The sequence below is a fragment of the Carcharhinus amblyrhynchos genome, chromosome 21 (assembly GCF_965287045.1).
Source record: "Carcharhinus amblyrhynchos chromosome 21, sCarAmb.v2.hapA, whole genome shotgun sequence".
Lineage (NCBI taxonomy): Eukaryota > Metazoa > Chordata > Chondrichthyes > Carcharhiniformes > Carcharhinidae > Carcharhinus > Carcharhinus amblyrhynchos.
Genome location: NC_137344.1, coordinates 17,295,711 through 17,323,497, shown reverse-complemented (window position 1 = coordinate 17,323,497; position 27,787 = coordinate 17,295,711). Strand labels below are relative to the sequence as shown.

At 43.4% G+C, this 27,787-nt stretch overlaps 1 protein-coding gene across 2 annotated transcripts in view; it reads left to right on the top strand.

Moving 5' to 3' along the window:
* Window positions 1-27,787, top strand: part of slc39a11 (solute carrier family 39, member 11) — a 701,093-nt gene that overhangs the window by 659,127 nt on the left and 14,179 nt on the right. For both annotated transcript variants that reach the window (XM_080209531.1, XM_080209530.1), the window contains exons 7-8: window positions 17,683-17,781; window positions 23,189-23,347. In XM_080209531.1, coding sequence (XP_080065657.1) covers window positions 17,683-17,781; window positions 23,189-23,347 — 258 coding nt within the window. The remainder of the gene's footprint in view (window positions 1-17,682; window positions 17,782-23,188; window positions 23,348-27,787) is intronic.

The window sequence follows — 27,787 nt, the reverse complement described above, 5'->3', positions numbered from 1 at the left end:
CACCAGGTTTAAGTCCAACCGATTTATTTGATAGCACACTCACTAGCTTTCGGGTTAGTCCCTTCGTCAGGTCCCTTCACCTTCACTTGTTTTTTCTAAGATCTAACTCCAGCAACTCAACTTCTTAATTAGATGACAAAAGTTTCCTCGAATAACTCTGGACATAGAGGCGTTGCACTGAAACAGTAGCAGGATCAGCCAAAAATTTGTGAGGTCATCCAACATCTTGCATCTAAAATTGTTTGCCATATGCCCCATTGATAGGGGGTAGATTATTAACTCTGGGTTAATGTGGAGGGGTTCAAGGACTACTTGCTGTGGGAGAAGGCCTACTGAAAAAGTATTTGAGATAGTGGAATGAAAGCCACTTACTCCCACGCTGAAGTGACTCAACAAGCCATTGAAAGATCTCTATGGTGAATTGCTTGAAGCTCCACCCAGATCCACCCAAAATCTTTTCCCATTGAATGTGCATTGAGAATGTTGAGAAGTAGGAGACCTTTCTCGTTTTGCTGTTTCTTCAGAACAACAGAATTGTTTGGGATTAGTTAGTGGAGCTAGCTTGCTTAGTGTATTTTCTCACACTTTTTCTCCTTTGAAGATTGATGTGGAGTGCTGGAACCTACTTCAAGCCACTCGAACACTCATCCCATAGCAGGGGCACAAGCAACTGAGTTACCTGGGTTCCTTACTCATTTGCTTGGCTTGGCAGAATAAATGTTAAGTTTTCAAGTTTTAAGTTTATTTATTAGTGTCACAAGTAGGCTCACATTAACATTGTGAAAATCCTCTAGTCACCACACTCTGCCACCTGTTTGGGTACACTGAGGGAGAATTTAGCATGGCCAATGCACCTAACCAGCACATCTTTTGGACTGTGGGAGGAAACCCACGCAGACATGAAGAGAACGTGCAGACTCTGCACGGACAGTAACCCAAGCTGGGGATCGAACACAGGTCCCTGGTGCTGTGAGGCAGCAGTGCTAACCATTGTGCCACTGTTGAAGAATAAGGTGAAGTAAAATGAGAGTACAGGGACAATATTTTTTCAAACAATATAATAGATTAATGAGATGAGCTATACTTATGAAATATGGGTGACACAGTAGGACAGTGGTTAGCACTGCTGCTTTACAGCACCGGGGACCCGGATTCGATTCCTGGCTTGGGTCACTGTCTGTGTGGAGTTTGCACGTTCTCCCCGTGGGTTTCCTTTGGGCGCTACAGATTTCCTCCCATAGTCTGAAAGACGTGCTGGTTAGGTGCATTGATCCGAACAGGCGCTGGACTGTGGCAACTGGGGGAATTTCACAGTAACTTCATTGCAGGGTTAACATAAGCCTTACTTGTGACTAGTTAAAAAGAAAAAATGGTAGTGTGTGGAGAGAATGTAATTTTGTCCACGATATCCTGCTGCCCATAAAATAAGTGAATTAAGTTCTGAAATTTTAGCTACTGTCACAGACTTATGAATGTAATAACTGGAACAATTGCGAGGAATTTGTAACAGAGTTTCAGTAGTAATCTGAAGTATTGTGAATAGTGTTTTACAAATTACCCCATGGTAGAAGACTAAACTACTTTGAATTTAGTTTGTCCATACATAAAAACATAACATAGGAACCCGGAGCAGAAGTGGGCAATTCAGCCCCTCGAGCCTATCCCACCATTAAACACAGTCATTGCTGATCTCATCTCCACCCTCCCCATTACCCTTCATCCCGTTACTGATTAAAACCCTATCTATCTCCTCAGTGTTCCAGCATCCACTGCACTTTAGGATAGAAAATTCCACAGGTTCACGATCCTTTGTGTAATTCCTCCTCATTTCTGTTTTAAATCTGCCACTCTTAGCCTAAAACTATAGCCTCTTGTTCTAGAATGTCCAACAGGGGAAAATGTCTGCTTCATATCTATCCTGTCAATACTTCTTTACGCTTGATTGCTGATCAAGTATTAACTCAGAGTGAACCTGAATCAAAGGTACACTACTACTGGTGTTTCCCACTGCAAGTGATTTAACAGAGCGATCAGAGTCAAACTCCACATTTGTCTCCTACTTCACCACAAGTTCCAGCTTTCACCTCACCTCACAGCACTTACATCAAATGTATCCTCTGCAAATGCTTGAGTTGCTTTTCAGCTAAGATTTCGCCTTCAGTGCAGACGGGTCTGCTGGAGGACTGCATTAATGGTTGCTCAATAATGGTTGCCTCAGGGCTGCTGGTCACAACTGCTGGCTTCCTTTTCTGCGGGGAAGCTGAGACCAATTTTGTCACAAATGTCTTAATAATAAAGCGGCAGGAGGAGGAGGAAATAATAAATGGACTCCCAGTTTTGCAGACCGAACAAATCTTTTTTGTTTTTTTTAAAGAAAAAACATGGGAGTTCCTTCCTGACACTGAGTTTTGTGTAGGAGGGAACTTTAGCCACGTTACTGTATCATTTGCATACATCTTCAGTGCTAATCTGTCCAGTGATGAAAACAGTCTTTATATAGGACACAAGTAAGGCATCATTGTATTTCAGTTGTACTTGGGCCAGAAAGAGACCCAGTCGAGCCCTGTTACTCAACTAACAAGAAAGGAACTTGCATTAAATGAACAGTGCAGCACTGTGTATAATAAGTTTGAGTTGCTGATGTTTTATGAGCGCACTGCCAAGGAATGTTATTTTAAAACACGCTTCCTTCTCCCCAGTGTCCTTTCGTTGTGGGAATAAAGATGAAATTACTAACAACCTGAGAATCATTATAAGGGAAATGATGTAAGCAATAGCTGTCCAGCTGTACTTTCCCAGGGAGCTGTGAAAGTTAAGCCCAATCTGAGCGCCCTTGTGATTGCGTTTCTTGAGGAGATCGGTTTTTGGTAGTAGCAATAAGCTGTGAGGGTCTGTTGTCTGCAAGAAACAGCTTACAACTCATAACTCGGGAAAAGGCATGTAAAGTGGGAGTTGGGGGAACAATTGCTTTCACGCAGCCTTCACTTTTCATTTTTGGATGGAGTCGGTTGCCAGCACTACAAACACAAGGAATACATTTCCCAACATTAATATTCCACTGTGATTTCTTATTTGTGTAAATAGCCAGTGTTTACAACCTAGCCAGAGGGCTAACATGATTTGGTCTGAATTGAACTGATTTAGATCCATGGAGGGAAAAGTATTAATTCCCATGTTCCGAGTTCAACTCCTGCTTGATTTGGATTTAAAAAGTATTACTTCCTCTTGCTTTTCCTGCTGGAAGCTTATAGCCACACAGTCTCAATGGAGCTCTCTCGAAGTTGCTATAACTTAAAAGATCTGCAGCTAATCCACCTGGCAAGCCCTGCAAATGACATTGGAAGTGATGATAGGTTTGACCTCGGGGCAAAAGTCCAGCCAGCAACCTTCACTTCCCTCACTCCTTCTTGGATATTGACAAGAAGACCCAGCCAAGTTCATCAGAATGAAGGAGGGCTGCTATTGCAAGCAAAGGTGGAGCTGTTGTTGCAATCGGGGTTACTGTTCTGATAGAAATTAACTTGAATAGTTAACTCTCTTTCTCTGCCCAGAGACCGCCTGACTTGCTGAGAATTTTCAGCATTTTCCGTCTTCACTTCAGATTTCTGCCGTAATTTGCTTTCCCGTTTTTTTAAATCTCCCTTTCACTGATGCGCTTTTCAGAAAATGTGGGTTCAAGGAAGGTCCATGAGTCTAGGTGGTTCATTTATGACAGTGGCAAAGGAAGATTTGTGTCATAATAGCTTCATATAGGAATTACCACTATCTGCACAGTCACTTTTGGATAACCTCTGGGATCAGGCAACTAACTGAAATATTTCCTTTCTACTAGGCCAATGTCGACCAAAGTCTCAGATGCATAGTGAAATAACTCCTCAGAGGCCACTGTCCCTTCACCAGATTCCCTTTATTTACAAATTCAATCCCGCTCCTAGAGTGGTTCAGATGCAGGCCAGAATTTTACTGGCACATCTGCCCTGATTCTGGGGGTGGGTGAGGCTTGGAGAACGGCATTCTCCATTGGCCTCAGGCGGGATCATATGAATTTCAGCAGACGTGCCGGTAAAATTCCGCCCACAAAGTCAGAATCCGGAGTGCTGGAAGATCTGACACTCCCGTTTTTATATATAATTGAGGCTCCATGATTGGGCAGACAATTATGACCTCAATCAGGGAGCTCATACTCCAAGAGGCCAACCTCATGGGCCTCGTTGAAATTATTACTCATAGAACTAAATTAACTGGAACTGGAGGCAGCAGGACTTCATCTTTTAACTGAAATCGAGTGGTTGTTTTCTCTATCCAGTTCCAGAATTTAGCTGCAATTAAAGGAGAATTAATGAGTAATGTTAATGGTAATCACTCAGCCACAGGTCAATCCTGAAAGTGGGTTTATTTTTCAATTTGCGGTCTTGCCATTTCAACCTTTTGATTTTATAGGGCCCTTGAGATTTTCCCTGGAGTTTCTAAACCGAAGAGCAGAAATACTAGTTACCAACAGAGGAAGCGTCGTCTTGGGAGTAGGCCTTTCGAAAATATTGAGACATTGAGAATTTGTGATAAGGCAGACTGTGAGAAGTCTGTTTATTTTCAGTTTCTATTGCTTTGGATGGAATCACCCTTTTCATCAGTTGCGCTCACCTACAAAATATTCCAAGTTATCTTTAATTTGATTTCAGTTATAATGCACACCAGCATGTAAAAACAGAATTCATGAATAGTTTTCATAAACTATCTTATCAAATATTTCTGGGTACTTTACCTGCAGTTAATTATTTTGAACTGAAAGTTCTGTTGCCAGTCAAACAAATGTGGCCGTGATATCAGAATGGAATAGAATCCCTACAATGCAGAAAGAGGACATTTGGCGCATCGAGCCTGCACCAACAACAATCCCATCCACTCCCTATTCCCGTAACCCCATATATTTACCCTGCTAATTCTCCTGACACTAAGGGACAGTTGAGCTTGGCCAATCAACCTAACCCATACATCTTTGGAGTGCAGCAGCAAACCAAAGCACCCGGAGGAAACCTACGCAGACACGGGGAGAATGTGAAAAGTCCACACAGTCATCTAAGGCTGGAATTGAACCGAGGTTCCTGGCACTATGAAGCAGCAGTGCTAACCACTATGTCACCGTGCCGCCCGTGATATTGCACACAACATGATCCTACTATCAGAATATATTTATCCTGCTCCCAAAAATGCATATTAGGAATAGGTAAGAATGTGAGAAGGAATAGGCCATTTGGCCCCAAGAGTCTGTACCGCCATTCAATAAAATCAATGCTGATATTATCTCAACTCCACTTTCACACCCTATCCCCATTTAGATTGATTCCCTTGGTGTCCAAAAGTCTTTCAATCTCAGTCTTGAATATACTGAACAACTGAGCATCTACAGTTCTCTAGAGTAAAGAATTCCAGAGATGCACAGCCTTCTTCTCCCTCAGCCCGTCCTTTTATCTGGGGACTATGACCCCTGCTCCGCCAGGAGAAGCTGCCTCTCTGCATTTAATCATTTTCTCCCGGTTCGATCGATTGTAGCCTTGCACACATTTTTTTCCAATGGTGTTTCTGTTATCTCTCACGAGACAGAAGGCTGCCAGCCTCTGTTATCTCTACCTGACTGTATCTGAATGAGGGCACTACAAAATAAATTTTATGCAAAAGAATGCAGCCAGGTTCTGCACTCAGATTTGCTGTATGGTGTGGTTCAGGGGCAAGCTGTGCCCAGACAAAACTGGAGCCGCTAATTCACAGTGCTGTCATTTTGGGTTGTTTACCTCACAGAAATGGGTTACTTTTGTTCAAGAAAGGTGCATCCTAAATGGATGTGTGAGTCATGTGCAGACACAATAGGATCTAGGGGGCGACACAGTGGCACAGTGGTTAGCATGGCTGCCTCACAGTGCAGGGACCCAGGCTTGATTCCCTGTTTGGGAAACTGTGCGGTGTCTGCACATTCTCTCTATGTCTGCGTGAAGATATTCTGCTCCTATACCTTATCAACTTATGAATGTCAGACAGTTTTTGGAGCACAATCATAGTTCATACTGCAGCAAACTGTGAATGTATTTGTGAGGTGAAAAGAATCCCTGAAATACAAAAGTTTTGAAAAATCATCTTGAATCCTTATCGATCTTGATAAATTCACTTACACCATGAATTCAGTTGTCCCAAAATAGCTTGATACAGCAGGTCAATTACATTGGAATATTTTCCTATCACTAAGATTTTATTCTTTTGAAACTTTATTTGAAGTAACTATTCGGAACATAAACTTTCTAAACTCACATTATTATCTATAGCTGATTGAATGAAGAAATTTTAGAATAAGGCACCACAAAGGAGGCCATTCTGCCCATTGAGCCTGTGTTGGATCTTTGAAGGACCTTTCCAATTAGTTCCATTCCTCTGCCCATTATTAATTGACCCTGTATTTTCTCTTTCCCCTTCCATCATACGATGCAGCATTACAGTGATCGTCAAATGCATTATAGGTCAAATATATGGAATATAAACAAGGTTAGTTACAAAGAACCACAGGCCACCACTAATTCTAACTTCCAATCTTCAAATTTCATAAGTTGTGAATTAGGTAAATTCACCATCAGTATTCTTTGGGAAAACCACAATTACATTACAAGCTTTGATTTCATTGTCGTGGGAGAAAAGTTACAAAACAGAAATCAACTGCATAAGAAACAGAAGCCTAGAATCTGACAGTTTCCCTTTTCCTTGCCGTCTACGCTCCTTACCCACAGAAGGGTGACACAGAAATTAGCTGGGGGCAGCCTTGATGGCTCAGTGGGTAGATGCATCATCTGATGGGGTGTTGGACTACACAGAGCAGGAGGATCACAAATCTAATTTGGACCTCATTGAGTTAGTTGGTATCAGCTGAGACAGCACCATGCATTAAATTGGCTTCAAGGTCTGAAGCCAAGATAGGAAAGTGGTGTGGAGTTGCCAGCATTGCTTGGGGGTGGGCACATTCAGCACCTGATGAAGGAGCGATGCTCTGAAATCTTGTGCTACCAAATAAACCTGTTGGACTTTAACCTGGTGTTGTGAGATTACTTATTAAGATGGGAAAAAGCAGCCAAGAAATTCAATTTTGATTGTTATCTAGCCAGTCCTAGTGAAAATGACACTTTTTTGGTATCAACACCTGGAATTTTAATAGGGGTCCTTCTTTAAATGCAGAGACCCCTTAACATTTTTCAACAGTTTGTGCCAAAGTTATGGGGAAATTGGGAAAGCACCATGGAGATTCTCTCTGAAGACGTTTCATATTAGCCAATGAGATAGACCTAAAGCAAAGTTTCCCTCCAGAGTGGATACTAGAGGGTGCTCAGCACTGATGGAACTGTTGGACAGCATGGGTGAGTGCCTTCTGATGCATATTTGTAGGTGGGAATGATGGAAGCATGTGAGGCATCAGCAGATATTGAATAAGAAAGACATTTTTATGCATCAACATGTGTTCTCAGGACTGCTTCTTGCTTCGTAAGTGTTACATTCATCAAAGATAAAAGCTAAAACATTACATTTCTGTATAAAAAGTTATTTAAAACATTCATGTATGTCCTTACGCATAGGTTTGCTTTTGTCATTTATTTAGTAGTTAGCATTTCTCACTTTTCCCATCATTTACAGTGTTTAACAATCATGCCCAATCTTGTCAGCTGGGAGGATTGATGTAGATGACTCCTTGACGCGAGACAGAAGATGCACATGAACGTCCACAGTCATTTTCCTAATATTTTTCAATGAATGCCTTCAGCTAGCAGCTTCAGAGAACAGTAAGAAGTGTCACAATCAGGTTAAAGTCCACAGGTTTTTTTAGAACACTGTTCCTTCATCAAGTGAGTGGAAGTAGGTTCACAAACATGGCATATATGGGCAAGATAATTGCAATTGTGCCTGTCTATGTATGCTGTGTTTGTAAACCTACCTCCACTGACCTGATGAAGGAGCAACGCTCCGAAAGCTCATGATTCCAAATAAATCTGTTGAACTTTAACCCGGGGTTCTGAGACTTCTTAATGCGCCCAACCCAGTCCAACGCCGGCATGTCCACATCATGGTTTCAGAGAAAATTGTAGAAATAGCCTGTGATTACCCTTATGAGGCCCGGGGGGAAATCACTGATAGAGCATGAGTTCCCCTGGTAACAGGCAATAACCTGCCCAGCTAGAACTCATTCCCTGAGACTTTTATAAGGCAGACCCAGGCTGGGGCCTGCTGAACCATAGTCCCAAGCAGGGACTACTGTGTGCATGCCATGGGAGTGGTTCCATTTTGCATTCTGTAAATAAACTATGTTCCTTTCCACTCAGGCTTCCTGAGTCATTACATGGCCTAATGACCACACAGCATGAACTGAAGTATTGGGCAGTCTGCAACTCAATCTTGGAATGTCCATTTTATCAGCATGGATTTGCACTCCAGAATGATACGTGTTTGAAACTCAGAAAGGACTTTGCACATATCCGATTATATTACCCTTTAACAGGAAGTTCCAGCTAGATCTGCCTCGCATGTGTACTGGAGGCTGAATTACAGATGTTGAGGTGCTTCCTCATCACAAACGGATAGACTTTTGTACTCAGGAACTCCAGTTACTCGTTATTAGGTCTTGCAGTACCTGCTCTTTCCCCTCACAGTGGACTCTACAGCTCACAAATTGCATAGCATCATGTTTATATTGTATATATAGGAACCATCTGGGCAAAACAGATCTACCAGATTTTGAACATAATAGTTTCTTAAAAAGCACAGCAGAGGATTTGAAACTTGGCATTTGGAGCACTCCAACATGCTGTGAAATCAATGTTCTATTATTGACTTTCCACCGTTACCCTGAAGTAGTCTGGCATATTATGTCCAAGTGGATTATTCAGGGGGAAAGAAATCTGATTTACATTAATAGTAATTAGTTGAGAATAGTTCTGAGAGCCATGAAGCCTCGTCTTCCCAATATGAGGTGACGTGGAGTACTAAGCAGTGCGGGCTTACCAGGTTTTGGATATTGCGTACTCTAGTGTTTGGCTGGCAGCAGTCTGAGTAATGAGATGTTAGATGAACAATGAACAGATTATCCCTGCAGTAGTGAGAGTTGCTCATTAATCATGTTGCGCATATGGTGCGCGGAAGCTTTCTTTTTCAAAAAATGATTCTTATACCGTGCAAACAGATATCTTGCAAAGCTGTTGTATGTCTTTCCTACACAGCATTAGGGGGAATAAGTAATGGACTGTTGGCAGCAACTGGGGCGGATGTGGATTTTACAGCTCAAACTAATTTGTTTGTTCCGAGTCGCTGAAGATTATTTGTGTTGGGGAGGACAAGAGTTCAATGGACTTGGACTGATACTTGGACTATCCGAGTTTGGCTAGGGACAGGATATTTCTATTAACATATTTCTTCCTTTGGTTTCTACTTTGTCGTACTGGGGAGAGATGCAGTATGTCCTGTTGGTTCCCAGCTGGTCCATTGTCCTGATGGTATTTCATCCACATGTTTATTGTGAGCAGATCCAAATAATCATCATGGTGTGAAGGGGTGGGAGGCCCCTTTAAAGTTTTAAGTTTAGTTATTAGTGTCACACGTAGGCTTACATTAACACTGCATTGAAATTACTGTCAAAATTCCCAAATCGCCACACTCCTCTTCGGGTACACTGAGTGAGAATTTAGCATGGCCACTGCACCTAACCAGCACTTGTTTCTGTCTATGGGTGTAGTCTACGTGTTGCATTGATGATGCAAAGGGGAAGGGGATATAACCGCCTCTGATCTATTGATCAAACAGGTGGAATTTCTATTCCCATTCATTGGTCTTTGTCATCTCTCAATCCCAATTGGTTGGAAGCAGGAAAGGACCAGGACCTTTGCAGGGAATCTGCCTTTCCTACCCCATATCCTCCAGCAAGCTTCCATCTGAGTTGTGCAATGTTTGATGCATTATTTTCACCCTGTATGCAAGCATACTAAATCCAGCATCGACTCGTAGTCCACTGCTAACCCACTAAGTTCTTCCTCTCACCACTGCTTACTCTGCTGTGGAAGAGTGACAGGTTCCACCACATCAAATTGCATCTGTCACTCTTCCCGCTGAGAAAAGGTGTCTGGTATAAAACCCATGATCTTGAAAATAATGGTCACCCCAGCAGAAGTATTGCCTCATTTTAACTTAATTATCAGTTTTCCACAGTTGGCCTGTAGCTGAGTTGAGCATGCCATGTTAAACAAAGCTTTCATAATTGGCAAAGAGAGATCTTTACCTCATTAGATTGGACTGAAACTAAACCAGGATTCCAAAGCTGAAAGGCAATGTGGTAACTAATTGCAGCATCCAATCTTGACCGGACCAGTCAATGGATAGTCCGACCATCCAGATCTTTCACATTCATGTTACCACAACTCAGAATTTCCTTCTTTGATTTAATTCAAATACTTTGATAACAAAAGGTTAATTGTCCAGAAACCTTTTTTATTGTTTGTTCTTTAATAAGACACTGATGTTTCAATATCTCATCTTCATTGGAGCTGAGAAGACAGACCAGCAACAACCCAACTCAGTCAAAACTGGTGAATGTAATGTCCTTGCAAATAATGAAGTAGGGCACATTTGAGATGCTAAAATAAGAAAATGTGCATACAAGCCCTTTTAAGTTATGGTAAGAGTGCAATCAAGCATCTGCTGGTTTGAGGAGGATTCAATATGTTCAAATCCCTGCCAGCATGGTGAACGTTGTCTTTCAATTTTGCAATTAACTCGGGAAATGTGTCAAAATTCTGATCAAGGAGGTCAGAATTGCAAACCAGCTGACAAGAAGCTACCTGGCCACAGTAAAAGAGAGAACTTACCTGAACCAAACCCTGTACCAATTTGGTATTCATGTATTGACATGACTACACTGCCCAAAATGACAGAAAATAAAAGGTGTTTCCTGATTTTGTTACTTTCATTAGTCATCGCAACTCATCTGAGGTGGAGTGAGTGTATTACAAACTGAATGTCAATAATAGCTGATGCTGCAGCATTTCACCAGGTCAGCTGAGATAACTGAGCACCTCGTGAGGTTGAGTCAGTGCATTAGGTAATTTATTTTATCTAGCAATTTTGACTGGGGAATCACTGTAATGTGAAGCCAGTTTAAACCAGCAATATGACAATCCAATTAAGATTCAGCCCCCTCCCCTATCATAATGCCTGTGGTGCTTAAAAATATTGTGCCCATGCTGTTAACTTATAATTCAATGGGCTTTTTATTCCAATATGCAGCTCTGCGTTCAAACACAACAGTGGTATTGTGGGCTATGTGACTTGGTATAGTTGTTATGTGGAGATGCATGCTTTGGACTGGAGTGGGCATAGTAAGAAGTCTCACAACACCTGATGAAAGAGCAGGGCTTTGAAAGCTTGTGATTCCAAATAAACGTGTTGGACTTTAACCTGGTGTTGTGAGACTTGTGATTGTTGTTGACTGTTTGTGCAGCCTGTGTCTATATTCAAATAATTTTCAGTGTATGAACCAGGACCGCTTGCAGGTTGTGGTGGGCATCCCAGCTCAGCCTGACTCTATCATTATCGAAACATCTGTACTTCCCTGTAGGGAAGGCTTATTGAACTCTGCCCCACAGCTCCCCCCACACCCCACCTCCTCCAATGGTATTGTGACCTTATCTAGGATACCAGGGCCAATGGTTATGGTTCCACTTTTGCTGAGTAGAGATCAATTAACACATCAATTAACACAGTAAATGGTCAGGCATTGAACCTGGTTCCTTTGTGATCGGTGTGCTTCACTGCACCACTATGTGATGCATTATTTATTGAGCCATTGAGGGAACCTAATGACTACTGTGCTTACGCTGACAATTTAGGCAGCTCGGCACCATCCTGGTGACTGAGCTACCATTCACTAGCCAGGTGAAGCTGTTAATAGAGGTGGTTAAAAAAGACAAATGCTGTGTAATGAATGGGCAGTACATTAAAACAGTAAAACTGTTAAAAAAATTAAGTTCAACGTTGACATTGACAACTGTACCACCTATAACACTTAAAGTAGAAAACGTTGAATAAGACAGCTTCCCTTTTTTAATATGGGACCACACAGACTGCGTTAAGAAATGCACACAAAAAAAAACTTGTACTGTTCAATCTACCACAACCCTTTCAAAGAGAAAACCTCCCCGACAGTGCGCTGGAAGCCCCCCACATCAGCATTCCTGAGTACGTCCCAGAAGAAGCAGTCATTAGAATAATTTACTTTAAATGCTGTAGGTCACCTCTTTGGTTCAGCCAACCGACAAAACATGAAGCGAGTGTGTTAGGGAAGATGTTGTACCATTATAACAGCTCTGAACTGTTGAAATATTTGAGGAGGCACTTGCGTGTGTTGAGGAAATGTGCGGTGCCTCGAGTTTGCTGGGAAACAGGACAAAGACTCATGGAAGCATATTACTTTTACAAGGTTCTGGTGTCCAAACGTCTGGCAGCACAGGGATGATAATCAAAGTGCCAGTAGGTGTTGGCTCGCCTTACACAATAAGAAGAATGCATGCAGGCTGCAGCAGCCTTTCCGTGACTAGCTCCAATTTATCTGTTTCATTCTGGGGCAGGATCTTGAAGCTGAGCCAGCAGGCGAAAGCGAGCCAAAGAATGCAAAGCAAAGCAGCTTTTCATTACTTGAAATCATCTGCAGCTCATGCCATATGTGCAACTTACTGCCCTCGAGAGCTCAGCTACAAAGGGTTGTTTGGAGTGCCCTTAAGTTGTCAGAGCCAAATATGATTTGTTTTAAAAAAAACCTATAACTGTCCTCACCAATTTGGTAGTTTTGATGCTGTTGCAGACATGCTGATTGGATATTTATTTTCAACTGAAAAAATAAAGCCAAGACATGGATAATTCCCTCCTCCCACATGTTCCAATGCTTTTTCTGTTGTGTGCCTTTCCTGATTTCAGGCTATCTTGCAACACTTTACAGCCAATCAAGTACTTTTGATTTGATTTATTATTGTCATATATATTGGGATATGGTGGAAAGTATTGTTTCTTGTGCACTATACAGACAAAACACACCGTTCATATGAGTACATCAGGGAGAAGGAAAGGAAAGGGTACAGAATGTACTGTTACAGTCACAAATAGCTTGAAGAGAAAGAACAGCGTAATATGTGAAAGGACGTAAGTCTGATGGCAACAGGGAAGAAGCTGTTTTTGAGCAAATGATACAAAGATAGGTAGAGGGACAGATGGTATTGAGGAAAAAGGGGGGCTGCAGAAGGACTTGGACAGGTTAGGAAAGTGGGCAAAGAAGTGACAGATGGAATACTATGTGGAAAAGTGTGAGGTTACGCACTTTGGAAGGAGGGATGGAGGCATAGACTATTTTCTAAATGGAAAAATGCTTAGTTAATCAGAAACATAAAGGGACTTGGGAGTCATTGTTCAAGATCCTTTTAAGGTTAATGTGCAGCTTCAGTCGGCAGTTAGGAAGGCAAATACAATGTTAGCATCTTAGAGGGCTAGAATACAAGAGATGTACTTCTGAGACTGTATAAGGCTCTGGTCAGATTGCATTTGGAGTATTGTGAACACTTTAAGGCTCTATAAATAAGGAAGGATGTGCTAGCTTTGAAAGGGTCCAGAGGAGGTTCACAAGAACGGTCGCTGGAATGAAGAGCTTGTCATATGAGGAACGGTTGAGGACTCTGGGTCTGTAGTTGGTGGAATTTAGAAGGATGAGGGGGGGTTCTTATTGAAACTCATAGGATACTGTAAGGATAGAATGGATGTGGAGATGTTTCCACTCGTAGGAAAACTAGAACCAGAGGGCACAACCTCAGGCTGAAGGGATGATCCTTTAAAACAGAGATGAGGAGCAACTTTTTCAGCCAGACACTGTTGAATCTGTGGAATTCTGTCGCAGAAGGCTGTGGAGGCCAGGTCACTGAGTGTCTTTAAGACAGAGATAGATAGGTTTTTGATTAATAAGGCGATCAGGGGTTATGGGGAAAAGCCAGGAGAATGGGGGTGAGAAAAATGATTGAATGGCGGAGCAGACTCGATGAGCCGAGTGGCCTAATTTTGCTCCTTTGTCTTAGGGTCGGTTAGTACATGTTCTCAGACTTTTGTATCTTTCTCCAACGGAAGAAGGTGGAAGAGAGTATGTCTGGGGTGCATGGGGTCCTTGATTCTGCTGGCTGCTTTCCTTAGGCAGCGGGAAAGTATGGATGGAGTCAACAAATGGGAAGCTGGTTTGCGTGATGTGTAGTGACGGTCATAATGTAGAAAACCAATATGTTCCGCAAACAGTGATAGTAACCAGCTAATCTGTTAATAGTTTTTTTGGTTTAGCAACAATATTGGCCAGGACATGGGCTGAACTCCCCAACTCTTCTTTGAAATAGTGCCATGGGATCATTGGCTTCCATTTGAGAGGGAAAACAGAGACTCGGGTTAACATAACATGTGAAGGACAGATATAACTGATTTGGGAAGCAGCTTATGGTCCCTCAGTGTTGAACACAGGCTTGCAACTACATCTTGATGGCATGGGGAGGCACAAAACAAAGATCTTAGATGATTCACGAAAGGCAAGAGGAAGGGAGAGGTTAATATCAGGCCCCTTTCGGATCCTGTAAGCAAAGCTTTCTTTGTGAGCTTGGACAATAATTCCCAGGAGACTGGCCATCTATATGGGGGATTACCCCAGTGCAGGACCCCCTGCTTTCTACCAGAACTGGGTGTAGGATCTAGAAGCAGAAATTCTGGCAATCCCTAACCCAGCAAAACCCTTGTCATCCATGACTGGGAAGAATGACAAATGGAAACTGCCCAACAATTCAGTGCGATGATGGATTGTGACTCTGGAAAAATTGCAAGGCGGGGAGAGAAATTATTGTGTCATCATTCTGTCTGCCCGAGAGGCATTTATCCAAAAACGCTACTGACAAGAAAGGGAAAAATAAACGAGTTTCGTGACAAAAGACCCACATGTAACTTCTTACTGTTGCTGTTATTCAGCACTGTCACACGGGGTGGGGGCAGGTTTGGAACAGAGCCGTGGAATTTTCCACTGAGTCACACTTTACCATTATTTATCCCAGAGAGACCACATGTTTTCATGAATTTGATGGGTAACTTCACACAGTTCAGACTGAACTTTCATCAAACAGACTATCATGTATCGACTGATGTGGAGATACCGGCGTTGGACTGGGGTGGGTACAATAAGAAATCTCTCAACACCAGGTTAAGCCACTCACCTGATGAAGGAGCAGCACTCCGATGATTTCAAATAAACCTGTTGGACTTCAAACTGGTATTGTGAGACTTCCTAATGTATAGACTGAATGATGGAAAACAGTGGTGGCTATTACTTGACTCTCTTGTCAGTATATTAAAAGCCCCCCATTTCTTCTCCTCTTGGTACCACCCTTTGTACTTAGGGCGTAGATAAATACCTGCTCCCAGGATTCTGCCTGTCATGTTGAGTAGCTGTGCAATGAGTAGACGTAACCTTTGACCCTCTTTATTTCACCAGACATGTCTGGGTGAAGAAGGCTCATGATCACAATGGATCTCAGCCCTCCAAATATCTACACAACTCTCAACTCATCACAGCTTCTCGATGTTTCTTCAATGATTGTGACATGAAGAAGAGTCTCTCCAAAAACCTGGCCGAGATTGGGACCACAATGTGTGTAAAGCTGAAAGTATACACGTGTCTCAAACATAGCACCCAACTGCAACAGTCTGATCTCCTCTTCAGCACAATTCATAATGTAGTGTATGGATATGTTATACACAGCAGTAATGGAGTGCCTCTTGTATATGGCTACAAGCAGTACTGTGTGTATTGACTGCAACTCAATTTTAATTCTTGTTGAAACTCTTGTTTGCATCTCAGCTCTTGGATGCTAGAAAACAATAAATACTTGCACACAAACTACTTCTCACCCTCATTCGTTTAAGCTTCAGGTTCTACGATTGCTGTGTTTTGATACATTGATATCAGTTTCAATTTTAACTTTTGCTTTAATCTCCCAATTTTGGGGTTCATTCAAGAACAGCATGGCTCCTAAGCATCTCCTGCGTCTTCTTCATTTTTTCCTTTTAATATGTGCAGGAGGATAATACAGGATATGAACCTTGATGCACCATAGGACGAAAGTTGTTGGGAGGATTGAGTTGTCGAAAGGTTACAGGAGTAGCAGAATATCTAAACAACCAGAAGCTTTGAATGAGATCAATCTCCAGTTCTGGTGCACAATTGATCCTCCGCAGGTCACTGTCTGTGTGGAGTTTGCACGTTCTCCCCTTGTTTGCATGGGTTTCCTCCGGGTGCTCCAGTTTCCTCCCTCACTCCAAAGATGTGTGGGTTAGGTTGATTCTCTAGGCTAACTTGCCCTTAGTGTCGAGCATTAGCAAGGGTAAATACATGGGGTTACAGGGATAGGGCCAAGGTGCAATTGTGGTCGGTGCAGGCTCAATGGGCCAAATGGCCGCCTCCTGTGCTGTAGCAGTTCTATGATTCTAACACTCTTATCGACACACAGGGTTGTAGCCATGAAAGCGTGTAAACAAAATTACGCATGTGCAGACTTCATACTGGAAAAATACTTTTGCTGATTGGTGCAAGTGATGTATCCGATCTGTGACACAGGCCTTGAATTTGTTTACATGCCACAAATCCAAAGTTGCATACTTATTATTCAGGTTGAAGTAATTCCATGTGTATGGAGTAACAAGGTGAAGCCTGTACAGTTAACCCAGCCATGGGCAGTTAAGTACCTGTTCCAAGACTGAATGCTTGTCCACAAAATGTGATTCTGATTAATTTGACAGTGAGCCATACCTATTGCTTTTGGTCATTGGGAATTCCCATTCAGAAATGTCAGCCACATGATGAGTGACCACAAAAATGTTAAATTTCCCAGGTGGTGTCTCTGAGAGAGCGAGAGTGTGCCGTCCCACAAGGGTTACCTTTGAATCTGAATGGCTGACTATTCATTTCAGATGCAAGTAACAATCACTAAACATAGAAGCTAGAAGCAGGAGTAGGCCAACTGGCCCTTCAAGCCTGCTCCGTCATTCATTATGATCATGGCTGATCATTGAATTCAATATCCTGATTTCCCTCCCCCATCCTGTTGTATCCCTTCAGCCCCAAGAGCTATATCTAACTTGTTCTTGAAATCAGACAATGTTTTGGCCTCGACTGCATTCTGTGGTAGTGAATTCCACACATTCATGACTGTGTGGAAGAACCATTGGAAAAGTACCACTGGAAAAGTACCTTTGGAAAGTACCATTGGGAAAGTACTTGTCAAGCTAAGTTAGTTAAATTGCAGAGACAGCAGTGTTTATTCCAGGAGTGAGGAGCAGCTTGTAACCTATAAATCATTCCCTGGTTTCTCGATTATGAAAGCTTCCTAACATAAACAATGAAAATCTCAAGGAGAAATTCAACATCTCATCTTGTGACCGCTGATTGTTAGATATTGGCAGAGGAAAAACTGCTGAATAAAGATTTACAGTTTACCTTTGAAATCCCCATCACTCACAACAAGATGAGCAAATTCTACCTCCCATTTTTGAGTTGGCATCACCTGTGCCAGACGTTTAAATAATTTTTTTTTTATTCCTTGTTAATAGGAACTTAGCTATCGGAATTGGACTGCAGAATTTCCCAGAAGGTCTGGCTGTCAGTTTGCCATTGCGAGGTGCTGGAGTGTCCACATGGAAAGCATTCTGGTAAGTGAAAGTTAAGTGGAGCTGATACACTTTGTCAAGTATATCAAATCAGAATTAATCCACTGGAAAATGTGAATTTTAAATGGAGCTTTTGATGGCCGTTCTGCTGCAAAAAGTGCTGAAACTTTTGGCCGATTACTTACCTGACTCATTTAAGAGACCATTCATTGCTCCACATCAGTGGCTGCACTCACTCAGTTCCACTCTTCTTCACGAATTATAGCCAGAAAATCAACTCTTCCACTTCCACACCACCCTGATTTCTGGTATCCTCAAGAATCTGTCCTTGCTGCCTCCTATTTCTCATCTACATGCTGCCCTTGGTGACGTCACCTGAAAACACAGCATTAGTTTTCACGTGTATGTTGATAGGGCGGCATGGTGGCGCAGTGATTAGCACTGCTGCATCACAGTGCCAGAGACCTGGGTTTGATTCCTGGCTTGGGTCACTGTCTGTATAGAGTTTGCACGTTCTCCCCATGTCTATCTGGGTTTCCTCCAGTGCTCCGGTTTTCTCCCACAATCCAAAGATGTGCAGGTTAGGTGAATTGGCCAGGCTCTATTCTCCCTCAGTGTAACGGAACAAACACCAGAGTGTGGCAACTAGGGGATTTTCATAGTAACTTCATTGCAGTGTGAATGTAAGCTCTATCTCACTGCCAGCAGTCTTGACACCTCCACTGTCTCTATCTTATTACTGGATGTCAAGCAAGCATCCTGATCAGAGCAAGTAAATAAAAATTGCACAGGGAGCATCTTTTAATTGAATGGGACATTACTTTAGGGGATTGTCGGAATCAAATAAGATCTGTCTGTTTGAGACAACTGCACAGCGAGGCTTTTTGGATTGACCAGCTTGGCAGACAGGGGTAACTCAAAGGCACATTCCAGAAGAGAATTTGACAGAAATGGACACTGTCTTACAAAAGGCCGGAGGTGTATATACAAAGATTGATTTTATAATCAGCTGCGATCAGGTTACCTTGTCCTCCAGCCACACATGCCGAGCAACAATAGGCATCATGACCCAGATTCAGGAGTGTGTGCAGGGCCAGTGTGCAAAGCTACCCATTCAGAGCAAATATTTACAAAATTGGTTCTTGTATTCTCTAAGTAAGTGCAGAAAAAGACAAAACCTCTTCCGGGATGTACAAAGTTCCCTGAAAGGGTTACCATCCTCAAGTGGTGCGTTGCAACACAATCCATACCAATGTATAAAAGATGACAATTGCAACATCACATACATTGCACTGGGAGACTTCACTGCAGAGTTCACTGCTAAGAAAAACTAACAGTGTCGTAGTCTAAGAAGTCACAAGCCTCCCGATTGGCTATTCTTTGTCTTATCTTATTGGCAGTTACCTTTTTGTCTCCTTCCCAACCAAATCTGTCTTTATTTGGGAGATAAAACGTTTTCTTTACAACACAGACGGCTTTGATCACATGCCTACATGTCTTCACGTATGAGTGGATTGTGCAGCAACAGAAAGCAGGTTTCTCTGCAGATACTTAGTGTTATCTGCAGATCCTGAGCTTCCTGATAATTGCTATCAGACCAGACTTCTCTCAGTATTATGGTACTGAGTGGCATGAGCGGCCTGATCTGGGCAACTAGCACATTTACACGCTTCTATCTGGGGTGACTTTTCTCTAATTTAACCCCGTGCCCTGATTGGGGCTACACTGTGGCACAGTGGTTAGCACTGTTGCCTCACAGCACCAGGGACCTGGTTTCAGTTCCTGGCTCGGGTTACTGTCTGTGTGGAGTTTGCACATTGTCCTCGTGTCTGTGTGGGTTTTCTCCAGGTGCTCCAGTTTCCTCCCACATTCCAAGGACTTACTCATTAAGTGCATTGGCCATGCTAAATTCTCCCTCAGTTACCCAAACAGGCACCGGAGTGTGGCAACTGGGGGATTTCCACAGTAACTTCATTGCAGTGTTAATGTAAGCGTACTTGTAACACTAATAAATAAACTCTAAACTTTAAGATTTAGTTTGTGAAGATGGAGGTAGAATTCACCTTCAGAACTCCTGGTGGTGACAAATTAATCCCTTTTTTTTGAGAAATGTTCCAATCCCGAAAATATATTGCTATTTCTGGCTTTCATTTTATGGTTATTGGCACATTTCAATGTTTGTTCCTAACCTGCATTATCCCTAATGCCTTTGTGCTTTCTGACCTTCACAGGTCTCATATCTGCCTCTGCATCACACAGTCATAACCTTTACTCATAACTATCCTTTTTTCTGTGCCCTTATCTCTCGCACCCCCACAAACACTGCTCTTCTGATTTTACTTCCTTCACATCCCACCTTTTTCTCTCCACTTTCAGCTGTGGGACCTTCTGTTGTTCCAGCCAGCACTGCGAAATGTTTTTTCTAAGCCTTTCTGCCTTGTCTCTTTCATTCCCTTCTTCAAAACCCTCCTCAAAACCTATTATCCCCACGTTCCTAACCCCCTCCTCATTTCCTATTTCTTTTACTTCTCGATCCCAAAGACGCTTTTGCCTTTCTGAAGTTTCCCCATTGGCTGAAGATGTGCTGTCATGGGTGTCCACACATAGCAGGCCACTTTTATTGATACAGTTGACTAAACATTTTTACAGGAGGCAGTGGCATAAGTGGTTTTGTCACTGGACTAATAATCCAGGGTAATGCTCTCAGAACACAGATTCAAATCCCATCATGCAGATGATGCAATCTGAATTCAACAAAAATCTGGAATTAAAAGCCAAATGGTGACCATGAAACTATTGTCAATTGTTGTAAAAACCTACGTCCTTTCGAGAAGGAAATCTGCTGCCCTTACCTGATCTAGCCCCCATGTGACTTCAGACCCAGAGCAATGTGGTTGGCTCTTCACTGCTCTCTGGCCAAGCAAACCATTCAGTTGTAGGGCAATTTGAGATGGGCATCAAATGTTGACCTTACCAGCCTTCCCCATACCCCATAAATGAATAATAAAACAGTTAATGGGTGTGCAAGTTCCAAGAGACATTCTCTACTCAAAAGAAGAAAAAGAGCTGCTCTCGCTCCATCATCCTTTCCCTGTATCCCTGTAATTCTTTACACCTTTAGGTGCATATCCAATTCCCTTTGAAAGCCACGATTGAACCCTCTCAGGCAGTGCACTCCAGATCAGAACACTCACAGGAAAGAGAAGCAGGAGTAGGCCACCGGGCCCTTCAAGCCTACCCTGCCATTCAATAACAGCATGGCTGATCTTTGCTGGCCTTGACTCCTTTTCTGTGCCATTTCCCCATTGCCCACTATTCCTCAATCTATCATCAATTTATCCACCTCCATTTTAAATATTTCTAATGATCCCACCCCCACCACTCTTTACGGCATGCGAGAAGAAATTTCTACGCACCTTGTTTATAAATGTACGGCTCTTTGTCCTGTAGCTACGTCCCGATATTCAAGACTATTCCACTTGTGAAAACATCTCACTTGCTGCCTAAATGCTTTTCCTCACATCGGCTCTCAAATGAGCATTGAGATCAAAATTCCATCTTTGACTGATCAAGAAATGGACATTGTCTCCAATTCCCTCGCTGTCACCAAAATTTGCCACAAGAAAAAAATCAAAACACAGACAAGAGGGAATAGCAGCAGTAAATTACCACTAAGTTAAAAAAGAAAGATGGCTGATCAGCCTGACAGTCCTTGCTGACTTATTTTATGATTGTGTAATTCCAACATCTGAGATCCAGCCTTCGAACTCAGTCATCTTCAGAGATGTAACAATATTGGAGGGCAGAAAAACATTGACAGTGCTGTAATTTTAATTAAAAAGGCCTTTCATCCATCAAAAAATTCCAAATGAGAATTTTCACTCCTTCCCTGAATCCATACCAATTATTTGAATTAAGATATCCAGGTGGTTAAGGAATAGAACTGGAGTCTGGTCTTTATATCCTGAAAGCTTTCATTTACAGAGACACATGGCGTATCGTGCATCTCCAACCAACCAACAAACTATACTTGCACTCTGCGCCTATTTTTGCAGCACAGGTGAGTTCGCCCCCGGTTAATGTTTGCCACCTGAATACAGTCAACCCCCGATTGATTTACAGTTAACACCACAAAAGACAGAAAATTCTGGAAAATATCAGCAGGTCTGACGGCATCTGTGGAGAGAGAACAAAGTTAACAGGCGGGATCTTACAGGCTTGCCGCACTGAATGGTATGTGTGGTGAGCTGGGAAGATAGGCCAAAAATATGATTCATGCCTGGCAGCGGGGGTGGGGGGGGGAATTATGATGGGACTGGGAGGGTGGGGAGAGTGGCGTGTCAGGGTCTGCCAGGGGAACTCACCACATCGAGAGGGTCCTGATGCCCCTTTGCCATCAACTATATTGGCATAGACAGTAACAATGCCACTGATGAAGGGGAGTGGCAGGGAGGTTGCTGGGAGGAGGTCTCCTGGTTCACTGAGAGATTAAGGTGCCCTGCGCTATGGTGCCCGAGCACTCTGAAGCCAGCTTCACCGGCTTACTTAGGCTCTGCCCCCTCTCCTCTCCCTTTACTGGTACAAAGGCCCACAGAGCACTGAAAGATTGCAGTGCCAAGCTCCCCCGAAAGATTGGCACAGAAGAAATATAGAAACAAGAAACATAGAAAAAAAGCTGGTGTAGGCTATTAAGCCCTTCAATCCAGTTCATGGCTGATCATCAAGTTCACTATCCTGATCTCCCCTCCCCCCAGTATCCCTCGATCCCTTTAGCCCCATAGCTGTTTCTAATTTCATCTTGAATTCAGACAACCTTTTGGCTTCAACTACATTCTGTGGTAGTGAATTCCACCCATTCACCATCTTCTGGGTGAAGAAATTTCTCCTCACCTCAGTTCTAAACGGTTTACCCCTCATCCTCAAACTATCTCCCCTAGCTCTGGACTCCCCCACCATCCAAAACATTCCTTCTGAATCTACCCTGTCTAATCCTGTTGGAATTTTATAAGTTTCTATGAGATCCCCTCTCACTCTTCTAAATTCCAGTGAAAATAATCCGAACCGACTTTGTCTCTCCTCATATGACAGACCTGCCATCCCAGGAATCCATCTGGTTAAACCTTCGCTGTACTCCCTCCATAGCAAGGAAATCCTTCCTCAGATAAGGACACCAAAACTGCACACAATACTGCAGATGTGACCTCACCAGTGCTCTGTACAATTGCAGCAAAACGTCCCTATTCCTATACTCAAATCCTCTCGCTATGAGGGCTCCCATTTTCACACTGTTATGACACTTGGAAACTTGTTGGGCAAATTCCAACATGCCGAGTCTGGATGACCCTTCATCAAAGCTGGTTGTGTCTACGTTTCATGCTTCACTTTGAATTCAGTTTCTTTGGATATTTTATTTTGGTGAATATAATGGTGATTTTCTCCTGTCACTAAGGTATGGTCAGTTAAGCGGTATGGTTGAACCAATGGCGGGAATATTTGGCGCCTTTGCTGTCGTCCTCGCTGAACCTCTCCTGCCCTACGCCTTGGCTTTCGCTGCCGGCGCCATGGTTTACGTTGTCATCGATGACATCATTCCTGAAGCACAACTCAGGTCAGCACTGAATAAAACAACAATTCTCTCTCTAACTCCAGTTAATAACAAAGTGATGGTGAGTGTTGCCTTTACAAGTTAACCAGCTTGAGCACTCTTTCATCCTGAGGACTTTTGTCAATTGGGTGGCATGATGGTAAGTGGGATGGAAAAGTCTTGCCCAAATTTAACAGACCCTTAGCTGGTCCTTCAGATTTTCCGTCCCATCCGTGACAATTCCCACCATGGTCGGGACTGGAAATTTTTTTTATCTTGCGGTGATGATCCCTTTAAGAATCAGGGCCTCGGTTTTATATAGCCCTTTGCCAGGTGTATTTTTGGGTGGGGGGGTGTGAGGGGCATATAAAATATGTTGGCTGTTAGCCCACTATCTTCCTGCTCATCTTTGAACAAAGGACTAGCAACAGACATAGCTTGTTTCCTTATGCCATTCGGCCTATTAAGGGCTTTAAATGACCAACTATTGCCACTTAAGGCCTTCAAACTGCCTCCACTGCCCTGAAGCATTGGGCAATGACAATCGAGAGTCAGAGGGCCGCTTTTTTAAACAAATTTATTGAAAAGGCAGGAAAGAAGATCACGTCATTTGCCTGATGTGCAGCTGGTGTACTCCACTCAAGATGTTACCATCCACCCTTTGTTCCTCCGAGCCCCCCCACCCCACTTCACCAGGCTCCTTGCTCCCTCCCCATCCAAAAGGCCCAGACTTATCTCTCTCCATTGGCCATGTACTCTTCATCCCAGGAGTTGCTTGTAGTTCCAGCAGTGCCAACTACTGAATTCTGGGACTGCCAGCCAATTAGATTGGCTGGCAACTCTTGAGCCCACTGAGGGGGCACAAGTCCAACCCTCAGCTTGTTTAGGCTGGAACATGTAACCACTTTGGAGCAGCCTTATTTAAAATCAGTTGGCATGAAACCAAATTTTCTTTCGGGGTGGGGGAGGTGGGTTGGCAGTGATCTGGTTGTGTGAGCAATGTGCCCCCCACCACCACCCCCAACGATCCAACCCCTAGAATATAGCCCTATGATATGATTTCTATTAAGGTACCTGGCTTCCAATAAATGATCATGCAAACTTGTTGTCCGGGAGATAATCAATAGGATAGCAAAGGATCAAATGTAAGTTGCACAGTGGTTAGCACTGCTGCTTCACGGCGCCAGGGACCTGGGTTTGATTCCCAGCTTGGGTCACTGTCTGTGCGGAGTCTGCACGTTCTCCCTGTGTCTGCATGGGTTTCCTCCAGATGCTCCAGTTTCTTCCCACAGTCCAAAGAAAAGGCTGTGTTTAAGATGCTAGAGACTGTGTTGACTAGGGAGTCTACAACTGTACGACGACTGGAGGAGATTCAAAGGGACTACCTTGCCAGATGTTAGCACAAGACCCAAGAATTTCAGCCCCAATCTGAATCTTTGAAACAGTTCTCAGAATGAGCAATTAATTTCAGTTAAGCATCTGACTTGAGCTATTTGGGGGTGTAAATAAATTGAGTGTAGTATATGAAGCCAATACTTTTAATACCTTTAATGCAAGTGACTGTCGGATAGAGTCCACGTTCATGTCGTAAAATGCTTTTGATTTGAACTTTGAACTTTCATTCTTCTAGTAAATACCTGCGTTTTTGGATTAGAAGGAAAAAATAAAATGTTACCGCTTTCTACTGAGATCATAACACAGATCAAAAGGAAAATAAAATGACAAGCCCAAAATGATAATCGAAAATGCTAGGAACACACACCCTTGAATACAAGGATATCATGGTATTGGAGAGGGGGCAGAGGAGATTTACCGGAATAGCACCAGCAATATCATAGAATCCCTACACTACAGGAGGCCATTTGGCTCATCGTGTCTGCACCGACCACAATACCACCCAGGCCCTATTCCCGTAACCCCACATATTTAACTTGCTAATCCCTCTGACACTGAGGGTCAATTTAGCAGGGCCAATCAACTTAACCCACACATCTTTGTCGTGTGGGAGGAAATTCATGCAGACACGGGGAGAATGTGCAAACTCTGCACAGACCCAAGGCCAGAATTGAACCCGGGTCCCTGGCGCTGTGAGGCGGTAGTGCTAACTACTGTGCCACCATATGACTTCAATATATGAGGAGCAGTGATTGCTCTCTTTAAAGTTGAGGTGGTTAAGGGAGATTTAATAGAGGCTTTCAAAAGTCTGATGGATTTTGATAGAGTGAATAAAAAGAAGCTGGCAGTGGGGAAGCAGATTAAACCTAATTGGAAAAAGAGCTAGAAGTGAGATGAGGAGAAACTTTTTCACTTGCAGTGATTAGGAACGCACTGTCAACAAAAACTTTCAGAGAGTAAGTGGATGAGAACTCAAAGAAAAAAATGAATGCAGGATTGTGAGGAAAGAGGAGTGGAACTAATTGGGTAGCTATTCCAAAGAGCCAGCGCAGTAACGATGGGCCGAAAGGCTGCCTCCTGCGAGGGCTGACTCTGAGGTCTATCAGCATGTGAAAAAAGAAATAATAGATTACTGTTTCGGGTAGAGAACGTTGGACCCTTAGAGGATGAGAGGGGGGACTTAGTGGTAGGGGATGGGGATATGGCTGAGGTCTTGAAAAACTTTTTTGTTTCGGTCTTCACGGAGGAGGACGTGAATAATTTGCCGGGTGTTAGCAATGGAAAGGTGGTAGGACTGGAGGGTCTCAATGACATTACTGTTACTAGAGAGGCGGTGCTCGACAGACTGGAGGGACTGATTGTGGACAAGTCCCCAGGACCAGATGGAATGCATCCAAGGGTTCTGAAAGAAATGGCGGAGGTGATAGTGGATGCCTTGGTGGTTATTTTCCAAACGTTGCTGGATTCCGGGGAAGTGCTAGAAGATTGGAAAACGGCTAATGTTACGCCGTTGTTTAAGAAGGGTGGCAGGCAAAAGGCAGGGAATTATAGGCTGGTTAGTTTAACGTCTGTTGTAGGTAAAATGTTAGAATCCGTCATCAAGGAGGAAATAGCGAGGCATCTTGAGGGGAATTGCTTGATAGAGCAGACGTAGTACGGTTTTGTTAAGAGGAAGTCGTGTCTGACAAATTTATTGGAGTTCTATGAGGATGTGTCTAGGGCGGTGGATAGAGGAGAGCCGGTGGATGTGGTCTTTCTTGATTTTCAGAAGGCATTTGATAAGGTACCTCACAAGAGGTTATTGCAGAAGGTAAGGGGGCATGGAGTTGGGGGTAGGGTGTTAGCGTGGATAGAAGATTGGCTGTCAAATAGGAGGCAGAGAGTGGGGGTCAATGGGTGCTATTCGGATTGGCGGTTGGTGACTAGTGGAGTGCCCCAGGGGTCGGTGCTGGGGCCTCAGCTATTTACCATTTATATAGATGATCTGGAGGAGGGAACCGAGTGTATGGTGTCGAAATTTGCTGATGACACCAAGATTGGTGGAACGGCAAATTGCGCAGAGGGTGTGGAGAGTCTGCAGAAGGATCTAGATAGGCTGGGCGAATGGGCCAGGAACTGGTAAATGGAATTTAATGTTGGCAAGTGCGAGGTGGTCCACTTAGGTAGGAATAATGGTAGGAAGGACTATTACTTACGTGGCGAAAAACTGCAGCAGGTGACGGTGCAGAGGGATCTTGGGGTCCTTGTGCATGAGTCGCAAAAACCCAGCTTGCAGGTGCAGCAGGTGGTCAGGAAGGCGAATGGGATGCTGGCCTTCATAGCGAGGGGGATTGAACATAAAAGTAGGGAGGTCTTGCTGCGGCTGTATAGGGCACTGGTGAGGCCGCAGCTGGAGTACTGTGTGCAGTTTTGGTCGCCGCACTTACGCAAGGATATTTTGGCCTTGGAGGGAGTGCAGAGGAGGTTTACTAGGCTGATGCCGGAGTTGAGGGGGTTGAGCTATGAGGAGAGGCTGAATAAACTAGGCTTGTACTCGTTAGAGTTTAGAAGAATGAGGGGAGATCTCATTGAGACGTATAAGATGATGAATGGGATGGATAGGATAGAGGTGGAGAGACTCTTCCCGCTCAGAAAGGACAGTAGGACTAGGGGGCACAGCCTCAAGATAAAGGGGGGGTGGTTTAGAACGGAGTTGAGGAGGAACTTCTTCACTCAAAGGGTGGTGAATCTCTGGAATTCTGTGCCCGTTGAAGTGGTGGAGGCTGCCTCACTAAATATTTTTAAGACGCGGGTTGATGGGTTTTTGATAAGAGAGGGGATTAAGGGTTATGGGGAGAGGGCGGGAAAGTGGAACTGAGACACGACAGATCAGCCATGATCTTATTGAATGGCGGGGCAGGCTCGAAGGGCTAGATGGCCTACTCCTGCTCCTATTTCTTATGTTCTTATGTTCTTAGGTAGAGCCCTTTCCTCTGTGAATGCAGGCAATTGAACATCTGGCAGTCAGGCAAAAATGTAATAAAGCTGTTCTGCTGCTGTGTCACATCATAAGCAAAGCTCAATTGTTTT